Source organism: Lynx canadensis, chromosome B4, assembly GCF_007474595.2.
Source record: "Lynx canadensis isolate LIC74 chromosome B4, mLynCan4.pri.v2, whole genome shotgun sequence".
Taxonomy (NCBI): Eukaryota; Metazoa; Chordata; class Mammalia; order Carnivora; family Felidae; genus Lynx; species Lynx canadensis.
In genome coordinates, this window is record NC_044309.1 from 93,998,180 (window position 1) to 94,013,310 (window position 15,131).

Sequence of the window (15,131 nt, forward strand, 5' to 3'; positions counted from 1 at the left end):
TTGACAGCCACTTGTCAGAAGAATTCAGGAAATCTGGAACGTTTATTATTTTTAAAAGAAAAATGCATACCTCATTATTAAATTGTCAGCTGTTAAGGACTTCGTTACAAGATAACCAGCGTAATTGTGCTTGGAAGATTTTCAGTTAATCTCATTTCATTATAAAGCATTGATAGTAAAGCATCTCTTATTTAAGCTAATGTGATCCTGTAAATTCATATTATGGGCATGTAAACAAACTGCAGTTCACTACAGCACTGGAAAAGCAAATGAACAAACGGGCATGCTGCTGTCAACTCTGATGTGGAGAATGTCTACTCTTCCACTGAAAAGTTGACAGACTTAGTAAGGATGCCATTGTCAAACATGTATTAAATGTCTTTGAAGCCGATTTCCTTCCTTGCTTCCTTTCTCCTTTCCTTCCTTCCTTCCTTCCTCCCTCTCTCTCTCTCTCTCTCTCTCTCTCTCCTTTTCATCCTTCTCATAAACTGCAAAATGTAGTTCTAACATATGTGTTTTTTAAATCCCAGGGGATTATCTCAAGCACCCTATGTACTGTTCCAGTCCATCCTTAATCCTTTATGGGATTATTCCATACAGCAGAGTAATTTTTTAAAAATAAAGATCAGTGACTGTCTTCCTTACAAGATCATAAGGCTTCATATTGCACTTAGAATAAGAGCCAGGATTCTTCCTTGGACATTTTATTTGATTATTACAATGTAAACTGAATGTAAGCTCCTTAAGAGACAAGGACCCGTCTCTTTTCCCAGTAGGTTATTAGCACCTGGAATAATACCTCACAAAAAGGTGTCATGAGTAAATGTTTGATGAATAAATATAAGAAAAGAAAAAGGAATTAAATACCCAGAGTTTCATAGTTATTGTACAAAAAATTAAGACCTTACTAAAGGATAATCTCTGATTTGTCCTTTTAGATTAACTCTGCACAGAATTGTCACTTAATATCATTTTGTGAATGTTTTCATTGGAAGCCCTAAGGCTTTTCAGCTGTCATTCCTACAAACTGCAGCATTATTGATGTATTAATATTTTTACCTGTCCCTTCAGTATATGTTTGCTATGACTAATAACATGAGTATGCATATTGTGACCCGAGTTACAGAAACCTAACCACTGAGAATTTGGGTTTGACATGTGGGATGTTTATTCTTTCACACAGTCTTTTTACACAAGCATTCACCAGGAGGATTGAACTTGGCTACCTCAGTGATACTCGTACTAAAAGAAGGTACCTATTCCTAACTCCTACTAGTTTCTCTGTCAGACGACTGTTGTTATGTCAGGAGTTGACATGGAATACTTCATTTTCAGGTTAAAAGTTGGTAGTACATTTTTGCTACTGTTGTAGATACTTTTTGAGAGATTTTTGAAAACAAATGCTCAATACGTTTCCGAAATTTGAGATTTCACCTTTTTCAGGAAGCTCATAAGATGGTGAGAGAAGCAAATGTTAAGCAGGCAACAGCAGAAAAGCAGTTAAAGGAAGCACAAGGAAAAGTAAGTTTTTGCTGCTTTCATAGTAAAAAAGTACAAAGAAATCAGTGATTACTGTTTTAAGGATACTTTAACATCGATTGGCTTTTGTTCCTATTGTAAACTAGTGTTTATTTTAGAAGATTTGGAAACTGCAGGAAACTATAAAATAGGGAATAACCACTACACAGATAGGGTTAATAGTGAACAGTTGGGGTTCACTGATATTAGAACCAAAGGATTTAAAGTCTTGTGAATCACATGTATTCTCAAAAGGACTAGACAATCACATTTTAAAGTTAATATTTTTCTTAATTCACTGAAAAAAACTCCACCAAACTGTTATTTTATTATTTTAGGAATGAACCACAACTAATCATAAACTATTCTATTTGGAGATTTTCAAAATTCACATGAAGTTTGTGTTAGACATTTTGATAATTTGAAAAATTTCCTTTAACATTGTGAATAGCAGCTGAATCTAAACTGTAAGAAACATTAAAAAACTTGGTTTTACTTTTTATTAGTCCACAACAAATACCAATTAAACTTATATTCATCTTTGAAAGGAAAGTGTTTTGATCAAATTGCTGACATTTAGCTGAATCTGTCATAAAACTTAGTGTATGGGACTATGTTGATTTCTTTTCAAGATTGATGTACTTCAAGCTGAAGTAGCCGCATTGAAGACACTCGTATTGTCCAGTTCTCCAACATCACCCACACAAGAGCCTCTGCCAGGTGGAAAGACACCTTTTAAAAGGGGGCATACAAGAAATAAAAGTACAAGCAGCGCTATGAGCGGCAGTCATCAGGACCTCAGTGTGATACAGCCAATTGTAAAAGACTGCAAAGAGGTAACGCGTCAAGGACTGTCCCCTCTGACTCTATTGATACTTAGTAATTCTCATCACTGACGTGTCAGTTATGATTTTTGCCAGCAAAACTTTTAGTACAAAATATGCAATATTAAGATGGGGGAGGCTTTATCTAGAGCTGGCTGCTTTCAGGGAATCTCCAGTTCCATTCTCTACTTGGCTGACCTTGGAGTACCTGCTAGAAACTTGGTAAGTTTCTTCATCTTGCTATTTCATTTAGGGAGCAAACTGTCTTGTCTTATGTAAAGCAGAGTGGGTGGCTTTAATGATCTGGCTGGTCAGAATTTGTTGGTAGGATGCTCTAACAAAATATGAATTAAGAAATGTGTGAAAATAAGGTAATTTTCTTGAACAGAACATTGTTTTTACTTAAATTCTAGGAGAGGTAGAATTTTGTATTCTTTCACTGAGTCTTAGAGTTAATTCAGATAATTAAGCAACAAAAAATAGAACTAAGCCGTCCCTCCCGCCACTTTTTTAGAGCTCTGTTTTACATTGTTTTATTCAGGTTCATCATTAATCTTTAAGAAGTTGTATTTGCTCATTTGGTTATGTTTTTGCATGGAAGCCAGGAGTTTATTAAATTGAATAACCAGGGTTGTTACTTACTTTAATTGAATTGCATTTGTTTACTTATTAATAAAAAGGATGCTAGTGAGAGAGAAGTTCAATATGTGGCCAGATCTGAATGTGACAGAATCTAAAATCCATGTTCATGAAATACTTAAGAAACTTTTTTAAGTTATAACCTTAATTTCTTTGAATTTAATTAACATTTTTAATTGCTTGGTACAACTTGCATTTTTGCTGCAGTTTCTCAGTGTGTGTGATTATATACCTTGTTTTCCATTGTTTACACTAACGAAATTTAAATGTTTTCTCATGGAACGTTTTAAAGTTCTTAGTTTATGAACTCTTAAAATGTGAATAGGTAACATACAACTTTTTGCTTTGTAGATATCTTCGGTTTTCTAATGTTTTGTGAAAACTTATCAAAAAGGTTTTTTTTTTTAATGTTTACTTATTTATTTTTAAGAGAGAGTGAACGAATGAGAGCACATGAGTAGGGGAGGGACAGAGAGAGAGGGAAACAGAGAATCCCAAGTGGGCTTGGAGCTAACGTAGGGCTCGAACTTACTAACTCACTAAAGGTGAAATCATGACCTGAGCCGAAATCAAGACGCTTAACTGACTGAGCCACTCAGGCGCCCCTCAAAAAGTTTTATTGGACAAAGGAAACACACAAAGTTGACCTGTGTAAGCCTTAGAAGAAGGTAAAACAGTTGGAGAGAAAGTGAAACATGCCCACGTTTCTGTAAAAAAAAAAGTGACAGTCACGATATTTGCAGCATATCTGCTGAAAGCACTTAAAGCACACGGGCGTGCGTGTACGCACACACATTATGCAAGACTTTGCAGTCAAGTCACTTAGACACGAATCTGAACTTGTACTGGTTTTTTGATTTGTAACCTTAGGCAAGTTACTTTTTTCTCTAAGCCCTAGTTTCCTCTAAAACAGTGAAGAGCAGAATGTCTGTCTTGCACAGCTGTGAGGATTAAGTGTTTAGGAAGTGCTTACCCCGTAGTTCCTCGCACAGGGTCAGCTCTTAATAGTTTAAGTTACTGCCTTTAAACTAGAATCTTTCCTTAGAATACCACTTAACCTGCTTTGGGGTTTATGTCCATTAAAGGGTAGACTTTACAAAGAAAATGAATTTGGAAATGTAAGTATTGTTATATACCTTAAAAGAAAGTCTGTGGGGAAGCTTGGGTTTCAGACTCAGCCTTTCATTACTTCCATGGAAACCACCTGCACATGTGATTAAGCTGTCCTAGAGGCCAGAGCTGTAGTCAGTGTATCGTTTGTGGTGTGTCCAGTGCTTCTGGACGAGAGTGGCTTAGAGCTGGATGAGGGGCACTACCTTGAGTGGGCAGCCGGGGGCAGGTGTGGCTCTGTATGTGACAGGTGGTATTGAGCTGAGTAGAGGGCATCTGGAGGGAAGAATACTTGGGGAACAGTTCATTTAAGAGAGGAGGGGGAACGAAGGACAACTGAAGAGTGTATCGGGAGGCAGGTGCCAGCCTGGATTATTGTTGATAATTCAGACAGTAGTCATTGATGTTGCTGTGGCAAAATACGCCTTAATAAATGTTATGTTTTACGGTAGTCAATTTAGGAGGGTATATATATGCTGCTTTTAGACCTGCTGCTTATACAAGAAACATTTTCAAAATTCTTTTGAAAGTGACTTCAGGTGATAGCAGAACAGTTAGTGTCCCTTTTGATCCAAACTAGGTTTCACAATTTAGTCAGTCTCCATTTAGTCAAACACTTTATTTAATTAACTTCGCTCCAGATTACTTTTGGATTATTTTCAGAAAAGACTTCTCATTTGTTTTATATTCAGAGCAGTGTGCACATGTGTCTTAAGAGGAACTCCAGCACTTTTGAGGGGTGGGGTGGAGACAATGGTAGCATCATTGGACACCATAGTGGGTCCGTTGAAAAGGGCTCATTTGGATTTGTTTGAGAGCTTGAATTTTTTAAGAAAGTTGGTACTGTATTATAACTAATCAAGAATGGTTGAATTCATTATTTTAAATGAGGAGGATTTCTTTTTCAGTAATGTTTAAATTAGGTTTTAGTTTTATAAAGTGATTTTATGTTTTGTACCTTTAAAAAGATTATTTTATGTTTTTTTGTTTTTTTGTGTTTTTTTTGGTTTGTCAGGCTGACTTATCTCTGTATAATGAATTCAGATCTTGGAAGGATGATCCCACAATGGATAGATCGTGTCCTTTCTTAGACAAAATTTATCAGGAAGATATCTTTCCATGTTTAACATTCTCAAAAAGTGAGGTAATTTTTTTTATTTTAATAGGAATGCATTAGAGTGGTTCCTGTACCTTTTGCTAAATCATGCTGTATGTTTTCTATTATGTAAATAAATTATTCTAACATGTTGTGATTTACCATTTTCTTTATTCCGTATTAAGATCATGATAATTTCCTGGCATTCAGTTACTGAACATCTTTGCTTATTTGAGCAGAGGATCATTCATAGAGTGAAGTGTTAGTTACACTGGAGTGAAGTATTAAATGTGCACTGGGGGTAGGGATTAGTTCTTGATTCTTACTTAGCCCAACACTCAGGGTAAGGGAAGTTCTCTATACTCTGAGGTGTTTATTAGGTTTATGTATACATGATAAAAAAATCATAGTTTCTTCATCTTTAAAATGGAAAAAAATGCCTTCCTTGCCTATGTCACAGGGTTGTTAAGAGGTTAAAATGAAGCAAATTAAGTACATACAAAAACTTTTTTAAAATGTAGGGTACTATACCAATGTCAGGTCACAGTTTTAATTTGTACGTATGGAAGGTTTGTCTATAAATATCCTGTCAATCAGTGTCTAAGAAATGTAATCCTAAGAGTCTTATGTTAAGTCTTCAGAGGATTTAATTATAACCTTACTTGTCAGGAGAAGTTAAAATGAACAGTAAAACACTTTTGATATGTAGGTATGTTTCTCACTGTGTCTCTGTGTCTGTTTCTAGGTAGGCCATATTCCGTATTAGTAATCTTGCCAGACTGAAGCAACGTGCTGGTTTCAGCTGTTGTTGATCAGTTGCTACCATCTCCATCTGGGCATTTAATATTTGATAATTCAGCTAGTTCTTTTGTGCACATAAGTACAAGTTCAGAAAATACATAGCTGTAATTAGTATATATTGCTGTGTTATGAATGACTAGTATTCAAAAATATGCATAAATTTAGCAAAATGAGGCATTAGGGTATTCATCTTGAAGTGGTGTTAATAGTGGATGCTAATTGTGGGTAAGAGATGGACAGAGATTGGAATTAATGCCTTTCAGTTCTCTTCCAGATAATGAGGTAAGTTACTTAGCTATAACTGAATTGCCTGCCTTTCATAATAATATTTCAGTTGTAAAAATACTCAAACCAAGATTGTATAGTTTCTTTCTTTTTCATTGGCTAAGACTAAGCTTACAGTAGAGCTTGGGGAAAGAATAATTTTGAAGATTAGTTTATTATAGAATACAATTTTAATATTTTTATGCCAGCATAGCTTCTGATACTTTCTGTTTTTTTTTAAAGTTGGCTTCAGCCGTTCTGGAGGCTGTGGAAAACAATACTCTAAGCATTGAACCAGTGGGATTACAACCTATTCGATTTGTGAAAGCTTCTGCAGTCGAATGTGGAGGACCAAAGTATGTTTTTAGAACTGTGTCTTGTAGAAAACACTGAGTTTTAAAAATGTTACATTTGTAAATATTTCGTTTTCCTACTTTTAAATGGTTAAATTTCTTGTTAGTTTTCTATTTTGTGCAACTAAAGACAAATCCTCAGTGCAAGCTGTAGCATTTCAAATGTAGCATCAAAGGGAGAGCCCTTTTAATTCAAAAGTATACATATATGTTAGCTTAGGTGTTAGAAACATTTTTTTAAACCGTCTGTTGTGACTCATTAACTGATCATAAAATCAGTTTAGTGGGTCATAAGCAGAATATTTGTTATACATATACAAATAGCTGTGTGTAGTAGGTTTTGGTGTAGAATATTTCTTCCTAACGTTGCCATTAAAAATAGTTTGGAAAGACAGTGTATTAGACCAGGTCTTATCAAGCATGAAAACAGGACACCAGAAAGACTTGAATAGTCCTCCCGTTTCATGCTGTCGTATAAAGGATTCTCACTTTGGTAAATAATCGGTTCTGTCTTACATGAGAGCTACTTGGCAATTATATACCTTCAGAGGTAAGACTCCCACATTTCATAGCGGAGCAGGCTTTTTTCTCTCCAGTCCTAGGAGGAGGAAAGACTGAAACCAGTGGTACCTAGAACCTTTGGCATAGATGTTTGCAAAGTGACTTGGAAAGATTTGGAGGAAGCTGCTTACTTGGTGGTTCAGAACGATGTATATATGTGACTGGAAAGCCTGAGAAAGCTCCTGGAAAGCAGTAATTGACTCCTGTCTGAGTCATTTTGAAGGCAGAGGAGGAAAGGGCTTTTTGAGATTAACCAGTAGGTCTGTGTTAAAGCCTGCTGTAGGAGTTGTGTGCTTCTTCTCATTTCCTGTTGTGCATATTGCCGTTCTTAAATTTTTTTTAATGTTTATTTATTTTTGAGAGAGAGGGAGAGGTCGGGAGAGAGAGAGGGAGGGGCAGAGAGAGAAGGAGACACAGAATCTGAAGGAGGCTCTAGGCTCTGAGCTGTCAGCACAGAGCCCGACGCAGGACTCGAACTCACGAGCCATGAGATCATGACCTGAGCCGAAGTCAGACACTTAACCAACCGAGCCACCCAGGTGCCCCTGCACATTGCCATTTTTAACAGGATCACACAATGTTAGTATTCAGATAGTTATTTGTGGGGAGTGCCTAGTCAAGTATTTGCTCTGTGAGCCACACATCCACCTAGCATTGTGTCCTGTTTTATGCTCCCATGTGCTGGTAGCACAGCGGCCTCTGAATTTCTAAATTTACATTTCTAAATTCTACTCTTTCAACAAACACCAAAGTATTTTTATCTTGATCAATTATAACAGTTTTTGTGCTTTGAAGGTCTATATGTACCTTATTTTAAATGTAACATATAGCAGTTTTTATCACAGAATTTAAATTTCTACTTGCGTTATATAGAACACATATTATACATGTGCAAATATCATATGATGACAAATGAGCATATCAGAGCGAATTTATGTAGTGTTTTGGTAAAATAATTATAGATGTCAGGTTTAGGGAACACTTTACATAGTTTAGGGATATTGTGCTTGTGGCAGTGGGGTTAGATGTCAGGTGTTTGGGAGTGCATGTCGTGTGACAAAACTTAAGGAAGATACTCTCTTCTGTGAAGTGTGCAGTATGGCCCCAGCCAGGGCTCTCCTGGACTAGGTAGTGAAGGTAATCCCTAAGTAAATGGCACATGCTGTAGGAACGTTGAGAAAGCCAGGACCAGTCTTGTGATGGTGATGAGGGGCTGTTACTGGAGGCGGGGAGATTTGATCTGGGTTTTCGAAGCATGGGTAGAATTTGAGTTTAGAAAAGTACATGTGATTGGAGGCCTGGAAAAATCAGAGAATGGTGAGTGTGTAGATGGGAAAGATGTGACAAATCTGAAGAGCATTTTGGAGGGAAGAGATTCAGGTGGGGGCTGGGAAAAGAAGAGCTAGAGATGCGTCAGGTTTCCATATAGACATGTTGACCTCCCCAAGTGAAAATGGCAGGTGTGGGTTTGAAATCTGGGGACTAGAGCTGTTCAGACATACCAAGGTCCTGTAGCAGGCTGACAAAATGCACTTGGAGGTCAGAAGACTTGGCATTGGGGGCGCCTGGGTGGCGCAGTCGGTTAAGCGTCCGACTTCAGCCAGGTCACGATCTCGCGGTCCGGGAGTTCGAGCCCCGCGTCAGGCTCTGGGCTGATGGCTCAGAGCCTGGAGCCTGTTTCCGATTCTGTGTCTCCCTCTCTCTCTGCCCCTCCCCCGTTCATGCTCTGTCTCTCTCTGTCCCAAAAATAAATAAACGTTGAAAAAAAAAAATTAAAAAAGAAGACTTGGCATTGGATCCTACCTCAAATGAAAATGTATTGGCTGTGACAGTTCACAGGTGGCTTTATAAATGAGATAAGAAACACTGTCATTATTTCAAAAGTTGATACTTGAAACCACTTTAGCAAAGCACTTTCAAAATCAAAGTACTTGACAAACAGGTGTGTGTCTGTTTCTGGAAGAGTAGTGTATCAATTGACTTTTATCAGTTCAATGCAACTTTTCCTTCTTGTGTAAATTACCCCTTTGGCAGTTCCAAGGACTCTTGACACTTGTGCCTGAAATTTCTTGATCTTCTATCCCTCCCAAGCTAGTAATTAGTATTTTTAAATTATTTTTATAGATCATTAAAGGAAATTTCTTTTTTTTAGTAAAAAAATTTTTTTTAATGTTTATTTTTGAGAGAGGCAGGACAGAGTGTGAGCAGGGGAGGGACAGAGAGAGAGGGAGACACAATCTGAAGCAGCTCCAGGCTCCGAGCTGTCAGCACAGAGCCCAATGTGGGGCTCGAACCCACAAACCATGAGATCATGACCTGAAGTCGGACAGTTTAACTGACTAACCCTCCTAGGCACCCCATGGAATTTTCTAAGAAAGGAGCAATGAGGCAAACTCTCTTTGAAAAGATGAGAATTCTTTTGTGGGTGGAATGGCCATCTCCAAAATTATCCTATTTTAAGTACACATTCTCCATTTGTTTTCTTAATATGGAGGTGCATTTGTATCATATTTCTTACAGGTATAGCTGAAGTTTAATGTTCGTGTAACGTAGTTTTCTTTATTATATAATTTATAATGTCATTTCACATGTTGGCCACTTTATCTTAGTTACAACTATATTCATTTTGCCTTGAGAGGGAGTGGTAGTTGTGTTCAGCCATGGTCCTTGCTTCGGAGGGTACCAGCTGGGCTGCTGTAGGTCTGCTCTGGTAGACAAGCCAGCATCATTGTATTGAGCTGTACAGTGACCAGGGGCTCATCACTTAGCCAGCAGTTATTGAATGTCTGCTGTATGCCAGGCACATGCTTGGTGCCTGGCATTTAAAGATAAATAAGATACAGTCCCATCCTCGAGAGACTTACAGCCTCATTCCAACTGGAAAGCCTTCATACCAAACCTTAAGAGTCCATGGTATGCAAACAGAAAGGATGGTATGTTTGAATATAGCGTACTTTGTATAATTATTGAGGGTCAATATTTTTGTAAGGTGGCCTGTTCCTCTGTATTTCTCAGGCCTGGAGCCACATTAAATGCATATACTGCAACCAGACCCACTGAAAAGTACCACATCTAGAAACTTATCCTGCAAGCTGTCTTAGTAACATGTTTTGAGACTTGAACACTCATCATCAGGTTTTTTTTGAAACTGAGGAAGTAGTTGAAGTCCTGATGGGAAACTCAGAACTGCCCTGTGGCTGGTTACTCATTTGTAAATTTGCTTCAGGATAGGACATATATTTGAAACATTTAGTTTCTGTTGGAAAACCATGGTGAACGTTCTGTTGTTGAGCTTATGTTAGAATGTAGGCCCCAAGGGGACAGGGTCTTTGTCATTTTCATCATGATAGCCCAGCATCTATAACAGTGCCTGATACACAGGTCTGAAATATTTGTTGTCTTAGCAAATGTAAAACTTGTACAGAAGATAGGAGCAAAATGTTTTTAATTAAAAAAACAACAAACTAAAATTTGTCATTATTTTACAGAAAATGTGCTCTAACTGGCCAGAGTAAGTCCTGTAAACACAGAATTAAATTAGGGGACTCAAGCAACTATTACTATATTTCTCCCTTTTGCAGATACAGGGTAAGTAACTTAACCATGAATTTTAATAAAGCTCGCTTTGATAGGACATTTGACTAATGACTTTTTTTTTCCTTTTGGCCTAGATCACCTCTGTATGTAACTTCTTTACATACATTCGATATATTCAGCAGGGGCTCGTGAAACAGCAGGATGGTGAGTGTTCTTAATTGGTTATAAAATGTTTACATAAGACTTCAGCAAAAAGTATAGAACATAGTAGTAATGCTCAAGTTTTATTATTGGTGCATTTATATTGAAGCTCTTACAGTTCTAATGTGTGGAGAATTTGGGAACTGATGTCTCTTAAAATGATTCAATCATTGTATTTGCCTCATTTTACTCCAATTTTGAGTTTTAAGCAGGATCAGTTATAACTCTTAAGAGATATATGATAAACCATATGGTAAATGTGAGGGGACTAGTAATTAGCTCATTGAATTTACTCCTCTAAGAAATAAAAATACTCATTTTTATTATTCAATTCAATAATAAATTCACTTTTATTATTCAATTCAATAATAAATTCATTTTTATTATTCAAGCTCTAGACATGGTCAGATTTATTTTAATTGGTGGAAACCATGAGGATCTAACAATAATTTTTTTGTATATTTCCTACTTTTATGTATGAATTAATAAAGCAGTCATGAAGATAGTTCTGAATGGGATAAAGATTACTGTATTGTGAATCAGCAGAAACACGTAGATGATATATTCAGGAGAGCCAACATCATGCAAGTGTTTTAATACTTTTAATACAGTCTTTCATGATTACTGATGATTCTGTAGCCAAGTGTCTTAAATGCCAGGCATAAAAATGAATAAGGCCCAACTGCTCTAAAGCAGTGTTTCTTGAGTACATGTGATTATTTTAAAACAAATAGCAAATACTAAGCTAGGGATGAGTCCATACCCATTTTGTATTCGATGTTGTTAGGGGAATTTCCTACTCATATTTTTTTTAGGCACTGAAAATATTTTTATATTTAAAAACTGGAAGAAACGTATTATCTTTCGGTCATGTAAACCAGTGACTCTTAATTCTGTGGAAAAGTTAGTTATGCTGATAAAAACTTAGTTTAGTATTTCTAAAGCTCTGGTATGTTGAGAAGAGACATACTGATTTAGAATCCCATATAATTAGGTTTTAATGCCTAAAAGAATGAGGGTGAAACCTCTCATTAATGTTTAATTTCAACCTGAGCAGCAAAGCCTTTAAACTGTACAGTACTTTTTATGACTTTTCATAAAATTGAAATATTTTTGAAAACCTGTTGGTAGATCATAGGATTTAAGCCACAGAACAGATGATTTATGTTAAGTTAAATTGTCCATGTTTTTTTCTCGTTAAAATAAAAAAAAAGGTTTTCTGGGGAAGATGAAAGATAATTTCCTTTATGAAAATAGTAAGAAATTGTCATGGGTGGTAGTGGGGGTGATGGTGATAGGAGTGGTCTCTTCTCTGGTTTCTGTTACTTTTCCACTTCATAGTACTTGGTACACATCATATACTGTGCGAGTTTGTAGCAAATAAATATCATTAATTTTAAAATCTGTTAATTGTCTGTGCCTTTTGCCAAAAAGGATTTAGGGCAGCTAAATCTAAAGCAGGGTTTCTGAGGCTTGGTACTATGAATATTTTGAGCTGAATAGTTCTTTGTTGTGGGGGCTATATTGTGCATTGTAGGATGTTTAATACCATCCCTGAGCCTTACTCAGTAGAAGCCAGTAATGAAAAATGTATCCAGACATTGTCAGATGTGCCCTTTAGGACAAAATCTCCCCTAGCTGAGAACCACTGATCTAAATCAATCTAATCGGATGATGTGTCTGTCAGAGGGAGACCTTTTGTCTGAAATACAAAGCCACTTTTTTCAAGTTACAGGAGTGGCTTGCCAAAGTAGAGATAATTGAAATTTACAGATCAACCTTTGCATTTATTTTTATTTCTAATTTGAGCCATATATAAAACCTTTCTTATTATTACAAAGAATGTTACTGAGTTTTCTGGACTGTCTTTTGTTTTCCTTTTTTTCCTGTTTTACTCTCTGTTGGTGTTGATAAACAGTGGAATGGCCAAGATGTAGCAAACTAGAGCAAGAAGATCCATGAATTTGAATAATTGAGGACTGAGTGTAATTACTTATGAAGGCGCTAGGATTGCCATTTATTCAGGACCCTGAAAGTGTCTGCCTTCTGTTGGGCTAACGTGGTCATCTATGTATCTAACAAACAGTTGTGATAAAAGTGGGATGCTCACAAATAACATGAAAAAGTTTCTGTTGAAATAGCAATAAAATGTCGAGGCATTCGGTACATCATTCAGAAATGCCCAATTGGCATTTCAGCTAATGTTAAATACTCAGTGAAACAGTTAAAAAATAATGAGGATGGTAATTTATGATTTATGTGTCTCCTTTTCTATTTGTATAGTTGATCAGATGTTTTGGGAAGTTATGCAGTTGAGAAAAGAGATGTCATTGGCAAAGCTGGGATATTTCAAAGAGGAACTCTGATGCTCTCTGCCTGGGACCATGCATGAACCTCCCTGAATACCTGGAAAATGGCTGAATATTTTTATGGTTACTTGATATTTATTACCAAGGAGTGGGCCCAAGACTTTTTCCCTCTTTTGCAGATTACACTAAGAAGTACTGTGATTTCTTTTAAATTGACCTATGCTGTGTTTGCTTACTCTTTAGTTGAACACACTATAGAGAATTACAGGTGTACTAGTGATTGTAATTTATAGTTGCCCAAAAGACAAAAATAAAAGCTGAATAAATAAGTACATAAATGTTAGATTGAATATGTTTTTGCTTTCTCTTCTAGCTCTGACATGGTATGTAGGGTAAGCTGAATGTATTGAATTGTAGCTTTCAAACTGCACAGCAGCCTGTGACAAGGAAGAAGGCTGAGTGGACAGGATCATCTCTTTACCCCCACAAGAATGACTCTGTTTTTGTCTGTTTTGTATATTGAGCCTCAAAGAAGGATTTTATTTAAAGAAAGAAAGAAGAAAAAAAAAAAACACTTCACTGTATCCATCTAGAGAAAGCTACTGTTAGTATTTCTGAAGAATAGCTTTTTGGCTTTCAGATGTTTTCTCCCTGCATATGCATATTTCTGAAACAAAAAGACTTCCTTTTTTTTAATGTTTTTTTAAATGTGTATTTATTTATTTTGGGAGAGAGGGAGAGAATCCCAAGCAGACTCCGTGCTGTCAGCACAGAGCCCGACGTAGGGCTTTAACTCACATACTGTGAATTCCTGACCTGAGTGGAAATCAGGAGTCACATGCTTAACTGAATGAGCCACCCAGGTGCCCCTAGACTTACCTTTTTAAAAAAAAATTTTTTTAACATTTATTTATTTTTTGATAGAGACAGAGCGTGATCGGGGGAGGGGCAGAGAGAGAGGGAGACAGAGAATCTGAAGCAAGCTCCAGGCTTTGAACTGACAGCACAGACCCGGACGCGGAGCTTGAACTCATGGACCATGAGATCATGACCTGAGTTGAAGTCAGACACTTAACTGAGCCACCCAGGTGCCCCCTCTAGACTTACTTTTTTTTTTTTTTTTTAATGTTTATTCACCTTTGAGAGACAGAGACAGAGCATGAGCTGGGAAGGGGCAGATAGAGAGGGAGACACAGAATCCGAAGCAGGCTCCAGGCTCTGAGCTGTCAGCACAGAGCCCGATGCAGGGCTTGAACTCACGAACTGTGAGATCGTGACCTGAGCCGAAGTCGGATGCTCAACTGACTGAGCGACCCAGGCACCCCCTAGACTTACTTTTTTAACTTAAATATTTTTTCTGCACCTCTTAATTACTACATGGTTTGACTATAGGATGTTCATATAACTTGTTTGCAAATTAGGTTTTAAATTATTTTTTGCATCATAATGCTGTGATCAGTATCTTTATGCATACTTCTTTGCACATTGTTGGGTTGTTTCCTTCATGTAGATGCTTAGGTGTAAAATTGTTGGGTCAAGGTGTATGTATATTTTAAAATATTTGATCTGCTTTGCCACATTGCCCTCTACAGCAGTTGATTGTATTTTTACAAATACGATCTGAAGATGACCTTGTTTTCAATCCTGTCTTCAAAGACTTGGTCAACCTTACCTATGGAAGATTCAGTCACCAAAATGGATGGGACTCTACAGACAAACGGATATTTGAGTATGGAATGGTACGGACTGGTAGAAACCATCACTACCCTGCCCAGTTCAAGAATCTGAAATTGAGCATGAAAAGATCTTTGAAAGTAGAATTTTCTGTCCTGATAAATAGTTACTCAAATGTGAAGGCATAATAAACATGTTCTCAGACTTTGAAAACTTCAGAAAATTTTTCACACAAAGATGCAAG

The 15,131-nt window shown here is 36.9% G+C and overlaps 1 protein-coding gene across 4 annotated transcripts in view; it reads left to right on the top strand.

Moving 5' to 3' along the window:
* The window catches only part of LOC115519317 (RAB3A interacting protein), a 47,229-nt gene extending 33,678 nt beyond the window's left edge, over positions 1 to 13,551 (top strand). For all 4 annotated transcript variants that reach the window (XM_030323213.2, XM_030323215.2, XM_030323214.1 and 1 more), the window contains 7 exons: positions 1,444 to 1,521; positions 2,151 to 2,354; positions 5,107 to 5,235; positions 6,496 to 6,608; positions 10,655 to 10,754; positions 10,838 to 10,907; positions 13,188 to 13,551. In XM_030323213.2, the coding sequence (XP_030179073.1) occupies positions 1,444 to 1,521; positions 2,151 to 2,354; positions 5,107 to 5,235; positions 6,496 to 6,608; positions 10,655 to 10,754; positions 10,838 to 10,907; positions 13,188 to 13,270 (777 nt within the window). In that variant the 3' untranslated portion in view covers positions 13,271 to 13,551. The remainder of the gene's footprint in view (positions 1 to 1,443; positions 1,522 to 2,150; positions 2,355 to 5,106; positions 5,236 to 6,495; positions 6,609 to 10,654; positions 10,755 to 10,837; positions 10,908 to 13,187) is intronic.
* Positions 13,552 to 15,131: the final 1,580 nt, after the last annotated feature.